A 23,284-nucleotide genomic window follows, 5' to 3' on the forward strand; every position below is an offset into this window, starting at 1 on the left:
CAGTTCAGAGAAAGCTGTACAAGCATGCATATCAAACTGTTCACAACAGTATACTAAAAGAGTGAGGGCGAGACTCAGGAAATCTTGTAAGTATCTCCTATTGTTGTTTGGCTTGTTAATTAGCATGCAATGATGTCATGATTTTAAAATATAATAATTTTTTTTTTTTTAAAAAGAAGGCTTAGTGGGGGAAAGTGACCCAAAAAAGGCCACTTAGCCATTTGGTGCGTGGTGGGTCCACGCAGACCATGTTGGGGAGCTCTGCTCCTCTGCTTTGATTTTTGGGAAATGGGGACAGAGAAGGGTGTTCTGGAGAAGGAAGATCATGAGAAGGTGCTAGGCTACACCTGTCAAATACCTGGGTGGGAGTTGGGTGGGGCATGGGATACAGGAGCAGTCAGGTCACAGGCAGAGAAGGTGGGGAGCCCAGGTTCACCCACTCACCTCGGTAGATGAGTATACTGGAGACCCCTGTCCCAGTCCCTGAAATCGGCCAGAGCCCCTGGGGCAGAGTGGAGAGAGTGGGGATGATCTGAATGGGTCCAGCGGGAAGACTCAGGCAGCTCAACAAGGAACTGGACGAGGGCGCTGCAAGAGACAGAGATGGTGATGTGGGATTCTCCATTAAAGTCTTTAAAAATATATATATATTTCAGTTATCTAGAAAAATTATTATTATTATTATTATTTTTGGCAGCACCGCACACAGCATGTGGGATCTTAGTTCCCAGATCCCTGGTCCAGGGATCAGCCCCGCACCCCTGCATTGGAAGCGCAATCTTAACCACTGGACCATCAGGGAAGTCCCTTCATTAACATCTGAGTTAATATCTAGTGGGAAAAAAAGTGAAAGTGTTAGTCACTCAGTCATGACTCTTTGTGACCCCATGGACTGTAGCCCGCCAGGCTCCTCTGTCCATGGAATTCTCCAAGCAAGAATCCTGGAGTGGGTTGCCATTCCCTCCCTGGCGAACCCGGGTCTCCTGCATTGCAGGCAGATTCTTTACCATCTGAGTCACCAGGGAAGCCCCAGTGAATATCTGACTCCCTTCTAAAGGGCTTGGGTCTAGCAGAAAGCCACAGCTGTGTCAGCCTGCCCTTGGTGGTGTTGCTGGCACCCAGCAGAGTAGCTGTCACAGAGAGGGTGCTCAGCTGATAACTGATGAAAGCACAGGGCTGGTGGGTGAATTCCCTAATTGGAGGGGATTCCCTGCTGTATCTCCCAGGGATGCATTTCCTCCCAGGCGTATTGTCCGGCACAGACTGAGTGGATGGGGACCCAAGGACCGGATTGGCTGGGACAGGAGTGGAGGACACTGGCATGGGGAGGAATTCCATCCCTGCTGCCAGAGCCACTCCTGGGGCACCTCCAGGGAGCAGGGAAGCCCACCCTCTTGGAGCCCCTAACATACCCGGGTCCTTCAGCCAGGTCTGGCTGGATGCTGGCTCCGTGTTGAACAGAGCAGAAGGCGGCGGGCAGGGCTGAGCCAAGGAGTCACTCACTGGCCCCACCAGGAAAGTGCCAGTCACCATGGGCATGGTGAGGGGCTCAGCTGTGAGGAAGGGGGCATGTTAGAGGCTGAGTAAGATCTGGGTGGGGGGTGTCTGGAGGGGCCTTCTTGGGGGTGGAGGAGGGCAGGGTGGATCTCTCAGCTAGCAGTGGAAGGAAACACCTGTTCTCAGGCTTGGGTGAAGCTGGTTTCATTTCAGCAACTGCTCTGTGCTAGACAGTCCCCAGCCCCAGCCTCCTCTTTATGGCTGGGTCCTGAGCGCTTCCTACCATGGAAACCTAGGGGCGAGCAGACCTGTTAGCCCAGGCCCCTGTCACCCTCTACAGCCAGTCACTGAGCCCCCAGGGACCCTAAGAGATCCCAACACTGCCTATCAGTCTGAGCCAGACATTTATCTCCTCTGTTTAATTGCGAGTCCTTGGAGGGTGGACACTTGCCTCCCCCCATCAGACTGGGAGCTCCGCGAAGACAGAGACTATTTCTCTATCATCTTAGTGGGCAGGATCCCTGACTTCTCCATCACATTAGAGTTTGCTAAGGGCAGGGACCAGGCTTCCTCCGTCAGATTAGGAGGCTTTCATTCCTCAATCTGTTCCCCACAGAGAGGCTGGTCTCCCCAGCTTTGCAAAAACAACCAAGTGAGAGGGGAGGAGAAGAGAGGGGAGGGGAGGGGAAGGGAGGGGAGGGGAGGAAGCATCTGGTGGGGGGGGTGGTGAGCGTGGAGGAAGAGGCTCACTGAGGCATGGGGCCTGTAAGGAGGGCGGGAGGACACTGCGTCCGATCCGAAGTGACTATACTCTGCAAGGAGACATGTGACCTGCAGGCGCAGTGGAACTAGGTGGTGGGGGTGGGGGGGTGGGGGGGGTCTCAGCTCTGACTCAGAGGAGGGAGGCATCACTGGAGGGGCTTCGTAGGAGGAGCGGAACCTCCCAGCAGTCCTTGAACTTCAGAGCAATGGGCCATGGAATCATGATCTTGGTTTGAATCCCAGCCCCGCCTCTCAGTTGCTATGTGATCTCAGACACGCGGCTTCGCTTCTCTGAACCCCGACTTTCAAATGCCAGTTTCCGTGTGAACCTGAAGGGGCCCCTGTTTTCCTGCCCACCTGCCCTGCTCACCTAGCTTCCGGTGCTTCCGATCCGCAGGCAGCTCCTCCGGGAAGGCTGCAGAGAGAACAGCACCATCATCAGCCCCAGGGTCGGGGTGTTCTAAGCCCGGAGGGGCTCGTGGGCCTCAGCAGGCCTTGCCTTAAGTGGCTGGGAAGTCGTCTTGGGGTCCCTTTCCCTCCCATGCCCCCAACCATTTCTGCCCCTACTCATCCGCTTGAGCCGGAACCCCATCTTGAGGCACCCGGGGCAATGAAGCACAGGGAGAGGCAGAACCACAGCGGAGGTTTGTTTTGTTTTGTTTTTAAACTTTTTTGGCAGCACTGCAAGGCTTGCGGGATCTTAGTTCCCTGAGCAGGGATCGAACCCTCGCCTCCTGCAGTGGAATCACGGAGTCTTAACCACTCAAGTGCCAGGGAATTCCTAAGAGGAGTTTGACTTAAAAAAATAACAACAATAATGATAAAAAACAACCTGCCTTTGGAGCCTTCCTAGCTGTGTGTATCTGCCTCATAGCATCTCTGAGCCTTTGACTTCTCATCTCTAAAATGGGGGCAGTGATTCCCACTTTGCAGGAGTACATTGGAAATCACTGATTTTCATTCCCCTGGTGAAATACCCTAAAAATAATGAGGACACTGAAGGATGTATGGGATGGTACTGGTGTCCGCAATTTACCTTGAAATGCTCCAAAAGTAACATGGATGGACGGGTGGATGAATAGAGGGACGGCTAGAAACATGTCAAACCCGATATAGCCAAACACCGATGGTAGAATGTAAGTGGTGGGTATACGGTTGCTTGTAGTCCAACTCTTTCACTTTTACTGTATGTTGAAGTTTTCCATAATGAAATATTAGGGGAAATGTTTATGAAATGAAAAGAAAGGAATAAGGATGGAAGGAGGTAAGAAGAGAGAAAGAGGAAGGAAGCGAGAAAGGATGAGAGGGAGCGAGGAAGGAAAAGAAAGAAGAAAGGAAGGAAGGGAAATTCCCTGAAGGCAGGACCATGTGCTTTCCATCAGTGCTACAGACATAACCTCTCAGACACATTACATGAAGAAAGCCAGGTACAGAAGAGTGTAGGTGGTCATTTGCATGAAAAAAAATTTTTTAAGAGGTGACTTTTTGACAAATAGAATATTTCTTGCTTTTTTTTTTTAATCTTTGGGCCACATTGCACAGCACGTGGGATCTGAGTGGCCTGACCAGGGATTGAACCCCTGCCCCCACACTGGCAGTGTGGCGTCTTAACCACTGGGCCATCAGGAAAGTGCCTGAACAGAATATTTCTAACAAGACCAAAAGGGAACTGGCAACATAGGTTGTCTTCAGAGAGGGAGAATGAGGGACTGGAGCAATAGGGTGGGAGGGAGATTTTTTTCCCCACTGAATATTCTTTGCACATTTTGAATTTGTATGTCATGCACCCACTTACCTGTTCAAATTCAGTAAATAGGTTTAGGGCTTATACCTGGTCTGGCAATAGTAAGTACTTGATCAACTGTTATGCCCATTTTATGGAAATTTTCACTCAATGGATAGTTATTGAGGTGCTCCTGCATGCCAGCCACATGCCAGGTGCTGGGGATGTAGGGATAAGTAAGAAAGACAAGGTCCTCATGGTGGGGGAACTAAGCAAAGGCAATAAATAAAATAAATCCAGATTGTGACAAGTGCTACAGAGACAGAGAGACACAAACAAGGTGAAAAGAGGTGAGGTAAGTTATATGGAAAGTGTAGTCAAGGAAGGCTTTCAGGAGGAGGTGACATGTTGGCCAAGACCTGAGAGATTCCCAAGCCCACCATGGGAAGAAGTAGGGGGTTATATCTCAGAGAGAGAGAACAGCAAGTGCAAAGGCCCCGGGGCTGGAAGGATGCATGGGTTACAGGAATAGAAAGGAGGCAGAGTGACTGGCACATAGGGACTCACAGTGAGTTTGGAGAGATGGGAAGGGAAGCACCAGATCATACAGGCTTTGTGGTATGCATTTTGTAGGCATTGGAGGGTCAGCGTGCATGTGTGTCAGTCGCTTCAGTCATGTTCGACTCTTTGCAAACCCATGAACTGTAGCCTGCCAGGCTTCTCAGTCCATGGGATTCTCCAAGCAAGCATTACTGGAGTGGGTTGCCATTTCCTCCTCCAGGGGATCTCCCCGATCCAGGGATTCAGCCAAAGGAGTCTCTGGCACGGTAGGCGGATTCTTTACCGCTGAGCCACTGGGGAAACCCAGAAGGTCAGCAGGGCAGCAATACGATCTGATTTGTATTTAAAAGCCCAGGTTGGCTGCCAGACAGGGCAGATTAAAGAGGCAGGGAGACTGAGTAGGAGGCTCAGAGAGATGCAGGTACTTGCCCAAGTTCACACAGACTGTAAATAACAGATCCAGGATTCAAACCCAGATCTTGCTGGGGAAAAACTGTTCTTGAAGAGCTCTCCCTTAAACAGGAGGTGACAACTAAGGATGAAAGAGAAGCCAGAGCCCAGAGGTCTGTTTGGACCCGAAAACAGCCAGGGGCAGAGACTCAGCAGGAGAGGGGCCATTTGATCCTGGGCAATCAGCTTCCTCCCTGCGTCACTAGGGAGCAGTGGTGAGGGGAGAGGTGGGAGGACTCCCAAGCCCAGGCCAAGCAGACAGGACTCAACGAGGGAAGCAACTGGGAGCCATCACAGGTTTTAGAGCCAAGGCAGGGCCAGCAGTCAAGCAAGCCTGGGTCAGATCAGGGAGTGGGGGTGGCGGGGAAGGTGTTGGGGAGGGACGGGGCGGGGGCTCACTCACGTCTTTTCTGACTTTTCTGCCCTGCTTCCTCCGGCACCTCCACACTCTCGCTGATCATTTCTTCCAATCCTATGTGCTCGACTTTGGGGGAAAACCAAAGACACCAACACATAGTCAGTGGATACCCAAGGTGAGGCCCCACTGACACTCAGTTGGGAGGGAATGTGATCACTCATTGAGGGATGGTCCTCGGGTATTACAGTGCTCCCCCAGGAACAAGGAAGGAAATGCAGGCTGAGCCAAGAACTGCCCCCCGCCGCTTCCCGCCAAGGGACAGTTAGGGAGTTTGAGATCACATGTACACACTGCTATATTTAAAATGGATAACCAACAAGAACCTACTGTATAGCATACGGAAATTTGCTCAATGTTATGTGTCAGCTTGGATGGGGAGAGGCTTTGGGAGAGAATGGATGTATGGCTGAGTCCCTTCACTGTCCACCTGAAACTATCACAACATTGTTAATCAGCTGTACTCTAATATAAAAAGTGAAAGTGAAAGTCGCTCAGTCGCATCCGACTCTTTGCAACCCCATGGACTGTAGCCCACCAGGCTCTTCTGTCCAAGGAATTCTCCAGGCAAGAATACTGGAGTGGGTAGCCATTCCCTTCTCTGGGGGATCTTCCCAACCCAGGGATCAAACCTAGGTCTCCTGCATTGCAGGCAGATTCTTTACTGCCTGAGCCAGCAGGGAAACTAATATAAAATAAAAAGTTAAAAAGAAAACAAGAACTGGTCAACTTACTAAAAATGTCTTTGCTCAGGCCCTCCAGCTGGGTGTCCTGGAAGACGTACTGGTCCAATTCCGCTGCCCAGACAAGAAAAAGCATCGTCAATCAACTGTTTCTCACCAAATGCTTATTGTACACCAGGCCTTGGACTGGGTATCAGGAAACTGTGACCCTTCATACGTGGCACACACTAGAGTTAAATAAATGTGTGCTGAACGAATGATCAAATGAGTGAAGGAACAATTAACCTTCATGGGCTCTTAATCTAATTAAAGGGATGATATATATCCATGCAAACTTTTCTATTGCTATAAAGTAGTACATCGCAGCATAGCAGAGTTGTCTTGAAAGTGAAGTGAAAATCACTCAGTCATGTCTGACTCTTTGGGACCCCATGGACTGTACAGTCCACGGAATTCTCTAGGACAGAATACTGTAGTGGGTAGCCTTTTCCTTCTCCAGGGGATCTTCCCAACCCAGGGATCAAACCCAGGTCTCCCACATTGCAGGCGGATTCTTTACCAATTGAGCCACCAGGGAAGCCGAGTTGTCTAGGGTTTGAGTTTAAATTCCAGCTCTACTCCCCACTCATCCCACAAGCTGTACAATCTTGGGTCTACTTAACCTCTCTGGGCCCCTATTTCCTCATCTGTGTAATGAGAATAAATAGTACCTACAACCCAGGGATGGATGGTGAGGATTGGAGGCTCTGCATTTAAAGCAATCAACACAGTAGCCAGGACACAGTAAACACTCAATAAAGTGAAAGTGTTAGTGGTTCAGTCATGGGTGGCTCTTTGCAACCCCATGCGCTATAGCCTGCTGGGCTTCTCTGTTCATGGAATTCTCCAGGCAAGAATACTGAAGTGAGTAGCCACTGCTTTCTGGTCAATTACATGAAGTGGAGCATGCCTTGGAGCCAATGGAAAGATAGCTATCATAGTAAGAGGTAAGAGGAGGGTGTATTTTGGGTTGGGCTAATCAGGGAGGGCTTCCCAGAGGTAGGGATCCTGGAGCCAGACCTTGAAAGATGGGGGGCAGAGTCTGAAAGATGAAAGTGGAGGGCTTCCTGGGTAGTGGGGACAGAGTGAGGAAAGGTGGCTAGGAAACTCTTGAGATAGATGTCTTCAGTAAAAGTTTCGTGTTGGGGAAAGTTCAGACTTCATTTTACAGGCAATTGGGCTTCCCTGGTGGCTCAGACAGTAAAGAATCTGCCTGCAATGTGAGAGACCTGGGTTCGATCCCTGGGTCTGGAAGACCCCTGGAGAAGGGAATGGTAACCCACTCTAGTATTCTTGCCTGGAGAATTCCATGGACAGAGAAGCCTGGCAGGCTACAGTCCATGGGGTCGCAAAGAGTTGGATATGACTGAGCAACTAATACTTTCACTTTACAGGCAATAGGGAGCCATAAAAGGCTTCTGAGTGAGGGCATGATGGTGGTGATGATGATAATGAATATGATAATGATGATGGTGTTGATGGTAGTGGTTGGGTGGTACCTAACACTCACTGAATGCTTATTGCAATCCTACTCTAAATACATTACACACAGAAACTTATTCAGTTCTCACAGTCATCCCACAAGGCATGCATGATTATTATTCCCATTTTATACACATGGAAGCCATTGTAATACTTTGGGATGTCTCAGATGACTGCAGGTCCAGGAACACAGATTTAAGGAGGAAGCTGCCTCCTCCACATGCTCTCACTTCCTGTGTAGATGCCCCTAAGGGGGAAATGAATCCTAAGTGATTTGGAAAAAGCCCAAATCGTTCATTATTGCCTCCAGCTCTGAGGGAATGTGAATACTCTCAGGCCTAAGCATTTCTGCTTCTTCCAAGGAAATTCCAAGGTAGGAAAGGAAGAAGGTAGGCTCTCAGTTCTATAATTTTTGAGTCACATGCAGTTTTTGCTCCTCTCCATTTTCTGCCTGAGAAATCCCATGGACAGAGGAGCCTGGTGAGCTACATACAGTGCACGGGGTCGCAAAGAGTTGGACATGACTTAGCAGGTGATCACGCACACACGCATGCAGGCATGATGCTGAGTTAACTATGTGCTGGGGAAAGACGAGCCATGTTCATGCCAGACCTCTTAAGTGATGTGATTCTTGGGATACCAGGAAAAAGACCACTAAGAACATCTGTGCAGGTTATTCACTGTGCAAGGGTGCCTAGCTGAGAGGGCAAATGTGCGCAGATATCCAGCCTGGACTTTGATAGCCAAGTTGTTACTCCTTTTTTTTTTTTTGACTTTTTCTTTGTTTTTAAAATTTATTTTTTTTCATTGAAAGATAATTGCTTTTCTGCTACACATCAAGATGATTGGTGTATGATTGGTATGCAAAAGGCATAGGTATGCAAAAGGCCTCTCCCTCCCACCTCACACCCCATCCCACCCCTCTAGGTTGTTACAAATAAGTTGTTACTTCTTAATGGGGGGTGTGTCCTGAAAAGAAGAGGAGGTATTGTTTTCCTAATGCAGCAAAGCCTGTATATGAGACAGTGGTGAACCTGGGAAGGAGGGATCCTTTACCTCACTCCACCAGAAAGAAAAAAAAAAAATGGAAACACCCCTCCCCAAAGAGTTCTGCCCTTGTCTGAAAGCTGTAGGGCTTTTTAAAGCTGCAAAACAGTCTCTCAGCTTAAGCCTTGGCAAACCTCCCCACTCCAGATACTATCTTTCTCATGGTTAAAAGTAAGGACATTGAAATAAGAAAGACCTAAGCTAGAATTTCAGACCTGCCCATTATTATCCCTAATGCAGCTTTGAGTAGATGCTTTAACTTCTCTAAATCTCAATATCCTCATCTGTTAAATAAAGATACTGATAGTAGCTACTTCCTCTGTTTTTGTAAAGATTCAGTGTGATAACACACACTGTGATTAGCAGGCTACAAATGCTCCCCGCCCAATGGTAGTTACATTGGCTTCCATGTGTACAAAATGGGAATAATAATCATACCTGCCTTGTGAGATGACTATGAGAACTGAATAAATTTCTGTGTGTAGAGTGTTTAGAACAGGAACTTGTAAAGAGTAAGCAGAAGTGTTAGGTACCACCAGACCACTACCATCAACACCATCATCACCATCATCACCACTATCATCACTCACTCAGAAGCCTTTTATGGCTCCCTATTGCCAGTAAATCAAGTCCTAACTTTCCTGGAGTCAAAACTTTCACTGCAGATGCCTATCTCAAGAGTTTCCTAACCACCCTTTCTCACTCTGTCTCCACTACCCAGGAAGCTATTACAAATACTAGAATAATTAGCTTAGGAGCTGGGGAGAAAGAGAGGGAGGGGTGTATGATATGGGCTTTGTGGGAAGGAAGGAAAGAAAAGCAGCAAGTGGAAAAAGGTATAGAAATGGTGGCAGATGATGGGGAAAGTTAAGTGTTCATCTCCCCTTTTCCCAATTCTCTGTCTTTCTAACCCTCGCTCCCCATCCTTCTTGCTCTGATTTCTGACGGAGGGCCTGTTGGCTCCTGGTGAATGGTTGACATTAACAAAAGAGAAAAAAAGAATCTTTCCCCTCAATTGTCCTTTTTCTGGACTCAGAATGCTTTCTCACCGATATTGGCATAAGCCTCCCTGGTCTCTTCATCACCTTCCATGTCACACAACAGCCTGCTGAACTGTTCACAGTTGATGGTGTCTGTGTCAGGCTCTGGGAGGAAAAGACACTTGGATGAAGCTGGAAAGATCTGGGAAGGAGGCTGCTGGGGGAGGAGGGAGAGGCAGGGCGGGCTGGGAGAGGTCCCCACCAGAAGCGAGCCTGGCCTGCAGTTTGGAGCTGTCCGTGGTGCTGAGCGGAGCTCCGCGGCCAGCACTTCCCCTGGCTGGCATCTCCGCTGCTGGCAGAGGGCTGGGGAGGGCCTTGAAAGGGGCCTAGGGGAGGGCAGCCCACCTGAGCAGAGCTCTATCTCTTCTTCTCCTGTCAGATCCATCCGGTCATAGAGGTGGTAGAGCTGCAAAGGGTCAGCACTGCTGTTGAGAAGTTCTAAGTAACTGCCTTCTAGAGGCCCCAGCTCCATGGTTGGGCACTGTCCACTGCCTGGGAGGGAGACACAGCAGTCAGCTCATGGGGTGTTGGAAAGATACAGAGAATTAACACCTACCACAGTTCCCAGCTGGCTCTCTTGGTGAAGGCGAGGGTTGGCGGGAACCAAAGAAAGTGAACAGAGGTTTCTCATTCAGCACTACTTACGTGCTCAGGGCAAAGAATATGCCCGCAATGCAGGAGACCTGGGTTCAATCCCTGGGTAGGGAAGAGCCCCTGGAGAAGGGAATGGCTACCCACTCCAGTATTCTTGCCAGGAGAATTTCATGGACAGAGGAGCTTGGCGGGCTACAGTCCATGGGGTCACAAAGAGTCAGACACAACTGAGTGACTAACACTTTCACGTGTGTTCAGGACATTGGGGAGGAGAAGCCCTACATCCTTCCTCTAAGGATCTTTGTCACACTGGGAAGATCCCCATGATACAGGAAAGGGAACCAAATAAGTGTAGATTCAGGACATCTCATACCTGGGAGCCAGGGGACCTAAGTTCTGCTGTTAGCACTACCATGAATGATAACAGCTAAGATGCACAGAATACCTACTATGTGCCAGACACACAGTCTAGCACATTTAATTCTCACATCAACAACCATATGAGGTAGGTACTATTACTAATCTCATTTTATACATGAATAAACTGAGGCTCAGAGAGGTGAATTGACCTCCATAAGGTAACCCAAGCCCAACCAGGATTTAGTTCTGGGCAGTCTGACTCACGGACCTGTATTTAGGTGTTAGGCTTTCCTGCCTTGGGTGACCTCAAGCAAGTCTGTGCTCCTCTCTCTGCTTCAGTTTCCTAATATCTAAATTGAAGGTGTTGAGGCACATTTTCTCTAATATCTTTCATTATTAATTGTTGGAGGACATATCAAATACCTTAGGTTCTACTTCATTTAATCTTCAAAATAGCCCTCGCTCAGTCCACACAAAAACTTGTATACAAATGTACATAGAAGCATGTTTCATAATAGCCAAGACATGGAAAAATTCAAGTGACTATCAATGAATAAGTGGATAAACAAAATGCGGTATATCCATACAATGGAATAGTTGTTGTTGTTCAGTCACTCAGTCATGTCTGAGTCCTTGTGACCCCATGGACTACAGCACGCCAGGCTTCCCTGTCCTTCACCATCTCCCAGCATTTGCTCAAACTCATGTCCATCAAGTCAGTGATGCCATCCAACCATCTCATCCTCTGTCGCCCCCTTCTCCTCCTGCCCTCAATCTTTCCCAGCATCAGGCTCTTTTCCAATGGAATAGTATTCAGACATAAAAAGGAATAAAGTACGGATACATACTTCAACATGGATGAAATTTGAAAACATCATAAGTGAAAGAAGTCAGACACGAAGGTACATTTTTGTATGACTCCATTTATACAAAATGTACAGAACAGACAAATCTTTGGAGATAGAAGGCAAATTCATAGTTGGCTACATTTGGGTGAGACTTGAGAGGAGGGAAATGGGGAACAACCGCTAGTTGGTATGAGGCTTTTTGGGGGGAATGATGAAATGTTCTAAAGTTGATGGGGGATGGTTGCACAACTTTGTGAGTATACTAAAATGGCCATTGAATCGTATACTTTAAATGGGTGATTTGTCTGAAATTTGAATTATATCCCAATAAATCTGTTAAGAGCAAGAGTAGTGTGGGGGCTTCCCAGGTGGCACAGTGTTAAAAATCCAACTGCCAATGTATGAGATGCAGGAGACACAGGTTTGATCTCTGGGTTGGGAAGATCATCTGGAGGAGGAAATGGCAACCCACTCCAGTATTCTTGCCTGAAAAACTCTAAGGACAGAGGAGCCTAGTGGGCTACAGTCTACAGGGTCACAAAGAGTCGGACAGGACTGAGTGCCTGAGCACAGCACAAAGCTGTTAAAATGAAACAAAACACTGGCTCTGGGAGGTAGGCTTTATGGTGTTCCTTTGCAGATGAGTAACCTGAGGCTCAGAGGGGCTCAGCAGACCCCTGATATACAGCTCTTGCTGGCTGGAGCCAGTGTGAAGCTCCATCGGTGTGGCTCCAATGGCCTTGCCTTCCCCCCAGTTTAGGTAGTCTATGATTCCATGATCTGTTCATTTCCCATTGCTGCTGCAACAACGTGCCACAGGGCTAGTGTAGCTTAAAGCAATGAGTCTTATTCTCTTACAGTTCTGGAGGCCAGAAGTCTAAATCAAGGTGTTGGCAGCCTTGGTTCTTCTGGAGGCTCTAGGGGAACATCCTTCCTTGCTTCTTCTAGCTTTGAGAATTGATGGCATTCCTTGACTTGTGATTTTGTGGCCATATCACTCCATTCTATGCCTAAGTGCTCACATCATCTCCTAATCTGCACTTGTCTTAAAAGGACATTGATTTAGTGTCTACCCAGATAAAACAGGCTTCCCTGATAGCTCAGTTAGTAAAGAATCTGCCTGCAATTCAGGAGACCCTGGTTCAATTCCTGGGTCAGGAAGATCCGCTGGAGAAGGGATAGGCTACCCACTTCAGTATTCTTGAGCTTTCCTTGTGGCTCAGCTGGTAAAGAATCTGCCTGCAATGCAGGAGACCTGGGTTCGATCCCTGGGTTGGGAAGATCCCCTGGAGAAGGCAAAGGCTACCCACTCCAGTATTCTGGCCTGGAGAATTCCATGAATATAATAAAGAGTACCTTTTGGAGAAGGGAATGGCACCCCACTCTAGTATTCTTGCCTGTAGAATCCCATGGACAGAGGAGAGCCTGGTGGGCTACAGTCTATGGAGTCGCAAAGAGTCAGACACGACTGAGCGACTTTCACTCACTCACTCAGATACACCAGGTTATCAGTTCAAGATCTTTAACTTAATTTCATCCACAAAGACCTTTTTTATTCCAAATAAGGTAGGACTCAACACTCTAGGGGTTTTATGTTGACATATCTTTGAGGTGGAGGGGGAGGTCCAACATTCAACCCACTATACTTGGGATGCAGATACATGCCAGAAAGAATCAAAAGAAGCTTCCTGGAGGAGGTGAGAAGAGCAATGGCCAGAAGATCCAAGATAGGCTTCCAAGTGCCCAGCCTGGGCCAGAAGAAAATGGAATTGAAACAGGGGAGGGTCGTGAGAAAACACACACAGGCAGCTCACCACCACCACCCAGGTGCGCTTTTTCCTTTCACTCATCAACAGCTCTCGTTAGCTCTGAAGGGCCTCGACACAGACCCGGATATCACAGAGAATGAACTTTCCAGTCCAGCGAGACGCCCTGGCCAGGGCTGACTGTTTATACTGGGTTGGGTGGGGGCAGCAGGAACCCAAACATAGCAGGCTTGAGTTATTGACCCAGCCAACCATGACTAGAGGAAGTGGAACTGAAAGATGGGGCCACCAACTCTCTTTTCTCGGAGCAGGGCCAAGGCTGGGAGGTGGGGGGAAGGACTTCACTTCTCCCAACAAGTCCTAGGAGCCAACTAAGCAATCTACTGTGCTCTCTAGGGTGGTGAGAGAAGCTCTCTGCCCCAAGTCTTGCCTGCTGCCCTTCTCCCATTTTCAGTCTGCAGTCTTTATTGACAGCCTACATTATAGCTAGCCATCTGCCTCTTTCTCCAGACAGTGAGATCTGGTAACAACAGATCCAGACTAAGCTCAGCAATTCATGAACAAAATGTGTGACTTTAGTCAAGTCACTCATATTCTGAGTTCTCCCACAAGGACTGCCAGGGCCCCTCAGGCTCAATCTTCTTCCTCCTACAGAGGAGAAGCTGAAACCCTGAGAGGGGCTGTGCCTTGCACAAGGCCCTAGAGTCTGCTGGTGGTGGCGCCTGCACCTAGCATAAGAATCCCAGTCCACACTCTTCCCTCCCAATCAAAATGGATCTGGTCAACTAAGCACCCCCATTTATCTAGGCTCAGAAATAGGGACCAGGTCCTATTACAGATGGGCAAAGGAGGGAAGTGCAGAGGAGAGGAGCCTGAAGAAGCCTAGCTTATTGACAAGCTAAGCTGCAAACACTGGACACCAAATGTGGTCCAATACCAGGGAAATACACTGACAGCAGAGAAACAAGGCAAATCCTTTGAGCTTTGGAATCAAACTGCCCGATTATGAAATCATCTTATCTATCAACTCACCATAACCTGAAAAGTTCATTTTTTAGGTCTCTTGGAGCCTCAGTTTCCTCATCTTTATTTTTAGGCCATGTTTGCAGCTTGCAATATCTTAGTTTCCTGCGTCTCCATGCTTAGTCGCTCAGTTGCGTCCAACTTTGTGATCCAAGGATTGTAGCCCGACAGGCTCCTCTGTCCATGGGCTTTTTCAGGCAAGAACACTGGAGTGGGGTGCTATTTCCTCCTCCAGGGGATCTTCCTGTCCCAGGGATTGAACTAGAGTCTCCTGCATTGGCAGGGGTGTTCTTTACCACTGAGCCACCTGGGAAGCCCCTTAGTTCCTTGAACAGGGATCAAACCCAGACAGTGGGAGCATGGAGTCCTAACCATCAGACCACCAAAGAATTCCCTTGGTATTCAGTTTCCTCATCTGTAAAGTTGTAGCCCATAAGCATTAGGTGAATTAATTCATGTAGTGCCCTTAGGAAGGTGACTGTCACTTAGTAAGTGCTTAAGAAATGGAGAGCAGCATATGGGTGATGGCTATGATTATTGTTAATTTACCTCTTATCTCTGCAAGAATCACTGCAGATGGTGACTGCAGCCATGAAATTAAAAGATGCTTGCTCCTTGGAAGAAAAGTTATGACCAACCTAGACAGCATATTAAAAAGCAGAGACATTATTTTGCCAACAAAGGTCCATCTAGTCAAAGCTATGGTTTTTCCGTAGTCATGTGTGGATGTGAGAGTTGGACTATAAAGAAAGCTGAGCGCCGAAGAATTGATGCTTTTGACCTGTGGTGTTGGAGAAGACTCTTGAGAGTCCCTTGGACTGCAAGGAGATCCAACCAGTCCATCCTAAAGGAAATCAGTCCTGAATATTCATTGGAAGGACAGATGCTGAAGCTGAAGCTCCAATACGTTGGCCACCTGATGCGAAGAACAGACTCCTTGGAAAAGACCCTGATGCAGGGAAAGACTGAAGGCGGGAGGAGAAGGGGACGACAGACTATGAGATGGTTGGATGGCATCACCAACTCAATGGACATGAGTTTGAGTAAACTCTGGGAGTTGGTGATGGACAGGGAGGCCTGGCGTGCTGCAGTCCATGGGGTTGCAAAGAGTCAGACATGACTGAGCAACTGAACTGAACTGAACCTCTGCAAGATTGATAAGGAGATCCTTTCTCTTCCATTCCTACCTTACAACATTGTAAAGCCAAAGTTGCTGTTCTTTTGCATAAGGGGATCCCACAGCCTCCACAGGAGCAAGTAAGCCCTAGAATCAGCAGTGCCAACTGGAATGTCTGCTTTCAGACATCCTCAACATGTATGTCAGCACGTCCCTGTATCTCCGAGACAAAGCCCACACCATACACGCTTCCTCTTGAATAGACAAGGATTTGCAGCTCGACACAGACGTCTGCTTCCAGCCCCCAATCTGAGTTCACCAAGAGCCCTAGGGAGGAGGCAGCTGGAGTATTATGCCCACTTGACCAAGGAGGATCCTAAAACACCTTGCTGAAATGGCCTGTCCAAGGTCATCTGGTTGGAAAATTTGACTTTGAATCCTGGCTGGGAGACCTTAGGCAAGTGATTTAACCGTTATGAGTATCAGCTTTCCCATCATTAGACTGGGATAATAATACTTACTTTGTGGGACCATCAAAAGGCCAGGAAGGGCTCTGTGTGGTACACCAGGCACACCAAAGGCCATGGTAAAAGGAAGCCCGATCTATTGGGAGCCTGAGAATCCAGGCTTTCACTTTAGAGCTCCCCACAGTGCTATACTGCCTCCCATTCATGCCAAAATCCACTTGGCCTGGGATCTCCTGGTGTTCCCACAATCATGTTTCCTGTGTCTCTATATGCTTAGGAAGCACTGCAGAGGCTCCTAACTGGGCTCTTTCCTCCCTGTGCAATTCCAGAGGGGGCTGGAGGCAGAGGGCCCTGACCACCCCACTGCAAAGGAGAGTCCCCTATAGCTGCCCCAGCACAGGCCAGAACCTCCAGGCGAGGGGCCCTGTGAGTGCAGGAACCTTCTATCTAGCTCACCTATCCCTCAGGCTCCAACACACAGCAACCCCTCTCCATCAACAGGAAAGATGGCGCACGGCTAGAATTCACTGGTGCCTCTGAGTGCCGGGCATCGAATACATGTTTACAGGTATTATCCTCTTTAGCTGAACTCACACAGTAGTCATTTGTCTTTCCACTTCTCAGATGAAGAAACAGGCTCAAAGAGAAGAGCAATGAACTGGGACCTGAAGCAGCTGCCTGGCTCCAATTCTCAGCTTCTTCCAGGCTCTTGGCAACCCACCCCTGGCCATACTGGAGAGGTGCCTTCATGTGGCGGCGCACGGAAGCGTGGGTGGCAAGACAATTTCTCCTTTTGAGAAGCTGTTGGGGGCGCAGCTGAGGAGTGAGCTGTGTCTTTTTGGTAAAAGGGCAGTATTTTTAGAAGGTCCTCTTTGGGCCCCCCCTTCCCCTTGGGCCACCACCATCTACACCCAATTTGAGAAAAAGTTCCTAATCTTTTTGCCACTAAAAGTCCCTTTGGGGGTTTGTTTCCATCCCCACTTCAAATGACACCACAGGTTTTAAAAGAATGTACACACACAAATCGTTCTTGAAATAAAGCTTCATTTCCCTCTCCCCCTGAGGGAAATCAAGCATTACCAGAATATTCTAGCTCAGATGTTGATATTCAGTTTTTACAGTTCTTCTGTGCTCTGTCTTGGCTGGGGAGAGTCCTTTTTTGTCTAGGGGTGGTGCTAGATGTGCTCTGATTATTATCTTGTAGCAAGTATCACAGCAGCTCTTGGAGATTGGTGTTATTGTACCCATTATACAGATGGTGACCATGAGGTTAGGCTCAGTTATCAGTTGCTTGCTTCCCAGAGAGGGAGGTATATCCTTGAGGATCTGAGGAGACACTGAGAGGCAGAATGGGACATCTTTGGCACTCCCAAGTTTTCAGCACTGCTCTGCAATGTGATGAAGAGCATGAGAAGAAATACTTCTCTACTTGTTGACTGTGAGCTCCTCCCAAGGAAGAAGTGGAAAATCTCTGAACTGTGTGTCTCGAGACACAGGTTTGAGTTCCAATTCTGCCTTTGACCTTGAGTTCCTATCTCTACCCATCTGAGCCTTAGTTTTGCCAGCTGGGTGTGGAAGCCCACTTAGACGAGGCATTTAGGGGTTCTAGATTCCCCATTGCCTACCAGCTTTCCTCCCTGCCTTTCCCCCAAGCCCCCCTAACACCACTCTGCCCCCTCAGCTTCATGATAAGCTCCTTCCGGATGCCACATGGTGGCAGGAAGCCTGGAGCCCAGGGTTACTTATCTACCACAAGCAGTTCCCAGTCAGCATCTTAGTGGATCAAACAAGTTCCTCTTTTCCTCTTGCACCCCACAGTCCCCTAAATAATCTCGAAAAGACACCTTGTACTTTTTTCCTCTCCACATCTGTAAAACAACGATTTACTGAGCATCTCCTACAAGAAAGTCACCGGGCTCAGTTCTCTGAGGGCCTTAGAGAGGTTTAAAACACAACCCCTGCCAAGAAGCTTGCAATATAGGCCTGGATGATATTTCAGAAAAAAGACAAAATGTGAGGATAATGGTACAGTGGTTAAGGGTGCAAGCTCTGGGTTCAAGCTCCAGTTCCATGATAACTGGGTGACCTCAGATAAGTTACTTAACCTCTCTGAGTTGTGAAATCTATTGCTCTCAGGTTGCACAGTGTCGACCTCATTAGACTGCAGTGCGTGCGTGCATGTGTACTCTGTTGCTTCGGTCGTGTCTGACTCTGCGACCCTGTGGATGTAGCCCCGCCAGGCTCCTCTGTCCATGAGAGTCTCCACACAAGAATACTGGAGTGGGTTGCCATGCCCTCCTCCACGGGATCTTCCCGACCCAGGGATCAAACCCGAGTCTCCTGTGGCTCCTGCATTGCAGACAGATTCTTTACTGCTGAGCCACCAGGGAAGCCCTCTTTAGGCTGCTATAACTTGCCTAAAGTGACATATCCAAGAAGTACTACTAACATGTAAGCTTCAGTATGGAAGCAGCAAGGTGTCACTTGCCACTGTACAAAGTGGCAAAACTAGAAAACTGGACAATACCAAGGGGTTGGTGGGAGTGGATGTTTGTGGGGGGACCTGCAGAACAACCTGGCAGCCCTTAGAATACCTAAGGATGCAGAGATGATACAATTCAGCGATTCAATTCTTGGATATGTACCAAAGAAATGCCCGCACAACTACATGAGGACATCCATTGGAAGTTGCCCACCCCCGGTACTTGCGGTGACCAGGAGTTGGAGGCCACCTGGGTGTCCGTTGCTAGGGGAAGGATGGCACCAAGTACCTGCCGCAATCTGCATGGCATGATGCTGTGATTAGAAGCCACAGTCCAAATGCACATGGAGGCGGATCTTAATAACACAGTACAGAGTGGAAACGTACGAAGCAGAGTAGCTCTGATAACCCTGCTCTAGATTTACAAAGTGACATACAGGCACAGAAAAAAAAAAAAGCAACATGTATTTTAGAACACATGCCAACAAAAGGATACACCTCAAGTGCATTAGAGTGGGTGCCCACAAAGAGGAAAGAGTAATGGGGAAAGGGAAAATTAAATAAGAGAGATGCTCTGCGTGGACCAAAGATCAGACTGTACTGCAAAGTGAGATGTGTAGTTAACTCAAGATTGGAAAAGGCTTCTGAAGTTTAAGAGAAACAAAACAAAGCCAAAGATGACAGAAGCTACCGGGGTGGGGTATGTCTGTGGTTCACCAAACAGGGCCTGACACCCATAGATGCTCAAAAAAAGGAATAAAACTGCACTCTTGCCACCCTGTAGACTGCCAGGGATGGGTGGATGGGGGCCCAGGAGCCCCCAGTTCTGCGAGAGGAGATGAGAAAGTGAAGGACTTGGAGATGAACAGGGAAAAGTGGGCATCATCGGTAGAGGAGGAAGCCCCAGCCCTCTGGCCCCCGACGCTGGTCCAGCGTGGGTGACCCAGGAAAACGAGACAGAGAGAACTTCCGGAAACTGCTGGTGTCAAGACTCTCACTTCCCGGAGGGGCTTGACGAGATCACAAGAGTCAGAGCAGAAACTAAGGTACATGGCAGTGCTGAGGGACAATGGGGCTGGAAGGCAGCTGAGGGGTCTTGTCACTTCTCCTCCAGGCAGGGAGATTGGAAGACGTGTGTGTGTGTGTGTGTGTGTGTGTGTGTGTGTGTGTGTGTGTGTGTGTGTGTGTGTGTGTGTGTGTGTGTGTGTGTGTGTGTGTGTGTGTGTGTGTGTGTGTGTGTGTGTGTGTGTGTGTGCGTGCGCGCGCGCGCGCGCGCGCAGGGAGATTGGAAGATGTGTGTGTGTGTGTGTGTGTGTGTGTGTGTACATGTGCATGTTGTGTGAGCATGTCATAGGAGCCAGCAGGCCAGACAAGGAGAGGTCTGAAAATACTGTAACTGGTTGGATTTTGTGCCTCACTGAAACTGCAGGCTTCTCTGTGCCAAAGGGGCTTGGCTTGGAGTATGGATTCAAAATGAAGGGTGAAGGACTTTCCTGGTGGTCCAGTGGCTAAGACTCCATGCTGCCAATGCCGGGGGCCTGGGTTCGATCCCTGGTCAGGGAACAAGATCCCATAAGCTGCATCTAAAAGAGCCTACATGTTGTAACAAAGGTCGAAGATCCCATGTGCTGTAACCAAAACCTGGATCAGCCAAATAAATCAACAACAAAAAAAATTTTTTTAAATGAAGGCTGAGCTAGACCTACAGACCTAGGTGTTTTGTTTCATAAGACAATTTGTGTGTGTGTATGTGTATTGTTGCTGTTATCGTTCAGTCACTAAGTCGTGTCCAACTCTTTGTGACCTCATAGACTGTACCCCACCAAGCACCTCTGTCCATGGGATTCTCCAGGCAAGAATACTGGAGTGGGTTTCTTGCTCCAGGGATCTTTCCAGACCAGGGGTGGAACCCACATCTCCTTCTTGGTGGGCAAATTCTTTACCACTGAGCCATCAAGGAAGTGTGTATGTATATGTCTGTCTTAATCACCATTGCAATGTCTCCATAGAGACTATACAATTCAGTTCAGTTCAGTTCAGTTCAGTAGCTCAGTCGTGTCCGACTCTTTGCGACCCCATGAATTGCAGCACACGAGGCCTCCCTGTCCATTACCAACTCCCAGAGTTTACCCAAACCCATGTCCATCGAGTTGGTGATGCCATCCAACCATCTCATCCTCTGTCGTCCCCTTCTCCTCCTGCCCACAATCCTACCCAGCATTAGGGTCTTTTCCAATGAGTCAACTCTTCATGTGAGGTGGCCAAAGTATTGGAGTTTCAGCCTCAACATCAGTCCTTCCAATGAACACCCGGGACTGATCTCTTTTAGGATGGATTGATTGGATCTCCTTGCAGTCCAAGGGACTCTCAAGAGTCTTCTCCAATACCACAGTTCAAAAGCATCAATTCTTCGGCTCTCAGCTTTCTTCACCGTCCAACTCTCACATCCATACATGACCACTGGAAAAATCATAGCCTTGACTAGATGGACTTTTGCTGGCAAAGTAATGTCTCTGCTTTTAAATATGCTATCTAGGTTGGCCATAACCTTCCTTCCAAGGAGTAAGCGTCTTTTAATTTCATGGCTGCAAACACCATCAGCAGTGATTTTGGAGCCCCAAAAAATAAAGTCTGACACTGTTTCCACTGTTTCCCCATCTATTTCCCATGAAGTGATGGGACCAGATGCCATGATCTTAGTTTTCTGAACGGTGAGCTTGAAGCCAACTTTTTCACTCTCCTCTTTCACTTTCATCAAGAGGCTCTTTAGTTCTTCTTCACTTTCTGCCATAAGGGTGGTGTCATCTGCATATCTGAGGTTATTGATATTTCTCCCTGCAATCTTGATTCCAGCTTGTGTTTCTTCCAGCCCAGCGTTTCTCATGATGTACTCTGCATATAAGTTAAATAAGCAGGGTGACAATATATAGCCTTGACGTACTCCTTTTCCTATTTGGAACCAATCTGTTGTTCCATGTCTAGTTCTAACTGTTGCTTCCTGACCTGCATACAGGTTTCTCAAGAGACAGGTCAGATGGTCTGGTATTCCCATCTCTTTCAGAATTTTCCACAGGTTATAGTGATCCACACAGTCAAAGGCTTTGGCATAGTCAATAAAGCAGAAATAGATGTTTTTCTGGAACTCTCTTGCTTTTTTGATGATCCAGCAGATATTGGCAATTTGATCTCTGGTTCCTCTGCCTTTTCTAAAACCAGCTTGAACATCTGGAAGTTCATGGTTCACGTATTGCTGAAGCCGGGCTTGGAGAATTCTGAGCATTTCTTTACTAGCATGTGAGATGAGTGCAATTGTGCGGTAGTTTGAGCATTCTTTGGCATTGCCTTTCTTTGGGATTGGAACGAAAACTGACCTTTTCCAGTCCTGTGGCCACTGCTGAGTTTTCCAAATTTGCTGGCATATCGAGTGCAGCACTTTCACAGCGTCATCTTTCAGGATTTGAAATAGTTCAAATTCCATAGCTGGAATTCCATCACCTCCACTAGCTTTGTTTGTAGTGATGCTTTCTAAGGCCCACTTGACTTTGCATTCCAGGATGTCTGGCTCTAGGTGAGTGATCACACCATCGTGATTATCTGGGTCATGAAGATCTTTTTTGTACAGTTCTTCTGTGTATTCTTGCCACCTCTTCTTAATATCTTCTGCTTCTGTTACGTCCATACCATTTCTGTCCTTTATCAAGCCTATCTTTGCATGAAATGTTCCTTTGGTATCTCTAACTTTCTTGAAGAGATCTCTAGTCTTTCCCAATCTGTTGTTTTCCTCTATTTCTTTGCGTTGATTGCTGAGGAAGGCTTTCTTATCTCTCCTTGCTATTCTTTGGAACTCTGCATTCAGATGGGAATATCTTTCCTTTTCTCCTTTGCTTTTCGCTTCTCTTCTCTTCCCAGCTATCTGTAAGGCCTCCTCAGACAGCCATTTTGCTTTTTTGCATTTCTTTTCCATGGGGATTGTCTTGATCCCTGTCTCCTGTACAATATCACGAACCTCTGTCCATAGTTCATCAGGCATTCTGTCTATCAGATCTAGTCCCTTAAATCTATTTGTCACTTCTATTGTATACTCATAAGGGATTTAATCTAGGTCATGCCTGAATGGTCTAGTGGTTTTCCCTACTTTCTTCAATTTAAGTCTGAATTTGGCAATAAGCAGTTCATGATCTGAGCCACAGTCCGCTCCCGGTCTTGTTTTTGCTGACTGTATAGAGCTTCTCCATCTTTGGCTGCAAAGAATATAATCAATCTGATTTTGGTGTTGACCATCTGGTGATGTCCACGTGTAGAGTCTTCTCTTGTGTTGTTGGAATAGGGTGTTTGCTATTACCAGTGAGTTCTCTTGGTAAAACTCTATTAGACTTTGCCCTGCTTCATTCTGTACTCCAAGGCCAAATTTGCCTGTTACGCCAGGTGTTTCTTGACTTCCTACTTTTGCATTCCAGTCCCCTATAATGAAAAGGACATCTTTTTGGGGTGTTACTTCTAGAAGGTCTTGTAGGTCTTCATAGAACCATTCAACTTCAGCATCTTCGGCATTACTGGTCGGGGCATAGACTTGGATTACCGTGATATTGAATGGTTTGCCTTGGAAACGAACAGAGATCATTCTGTTGTTTTTGAGATTGCATCCAAGTACTGCATTTCGGACTCTTTTATTGACCATGATGGCTACTCCATTTCTTCTAAGGGATTTTTGCCCACAGTAGTAGATATAATGGTCATCTGAGTTAAATTCACCCATTCCAGTCCATCTTAGTTCGCTGATTCCTAGAATGTCGACGTTCACTCTTGCCATCTCCTGTTTGACCACTTCCAATTTGCCTCGATTCATGGACCTAACATTCCAGGTTCCTATGCAATATTGCTCTTTACAGCATCGGACTTTGCGTCTATCACCAGTCACCTCCACAGCT

At 47.7% G+C, this 23,284-nt stretch overlaps 1 protein-coding gene across 7 annotated transcripts in view; it reads right to left on the reverse strand.

Moving 5' to 3' along the window:
• Positions 1–23,284, reverse strand: part of CIITA (class II major histocompatibility complex transactivator) — a 59,403-nt gene that overhangs the window by 16,121 nt on the left and 19,998 nt on the right. For 4 of the 7 annotated variants that reach the window (XM_081560424.1, XM_081560428.1, XM_081560425.1 and 1 more), the window contains exons 2-8: positions 10,045–10,191; positions 9,709–9,804; positions 6,143–6,205; positions 5,397–5,477; positions 2,630–2,674; positions 1,413–1,553; positions 445–588 (exon numbers count right to left, since the gene is read on the reverse strand). In XM_081560424.1, coding sequence (XP_081416550.1) covers positions 445–588; positions 1,413–1,553; positions 2,630–2,674; positions 5,397–5,477; positions 6,143–6,205; positions 9,709–9,804; positions 10,045–10,191 — 717 coding nt within the window. The remainder of the gene's footprint in view (positions 1–444; positions 589–1,412; positions 1,554–2,629; positions 2,675–5,396; positions 5,478–6,142; positions 6,206–9,708; positions 9,805–10,044; positions 10,192–23,284) is intronic. The other 3 variants (XM_081560431.1, XM_081560429.1, XM_081560430.1) reach the window with 1 other exon arrangement.

Source organism: Giraffa tippelskirchi, chromosome 13 (assembly GCF_054371585.1).
Source record: "Giraffa tippelskirchi isolate mGirTip1 chromosome 13, T2T-mGirTip1v1.2.pri, whole genome shotgun sequence".
Taxonomy (NCBI): Eukaryota; Metazoa; Chordata; class Mammalia; order Artiodactyla; family Giraffidae; genus Giraffa; species Giraffa tippelskirchi.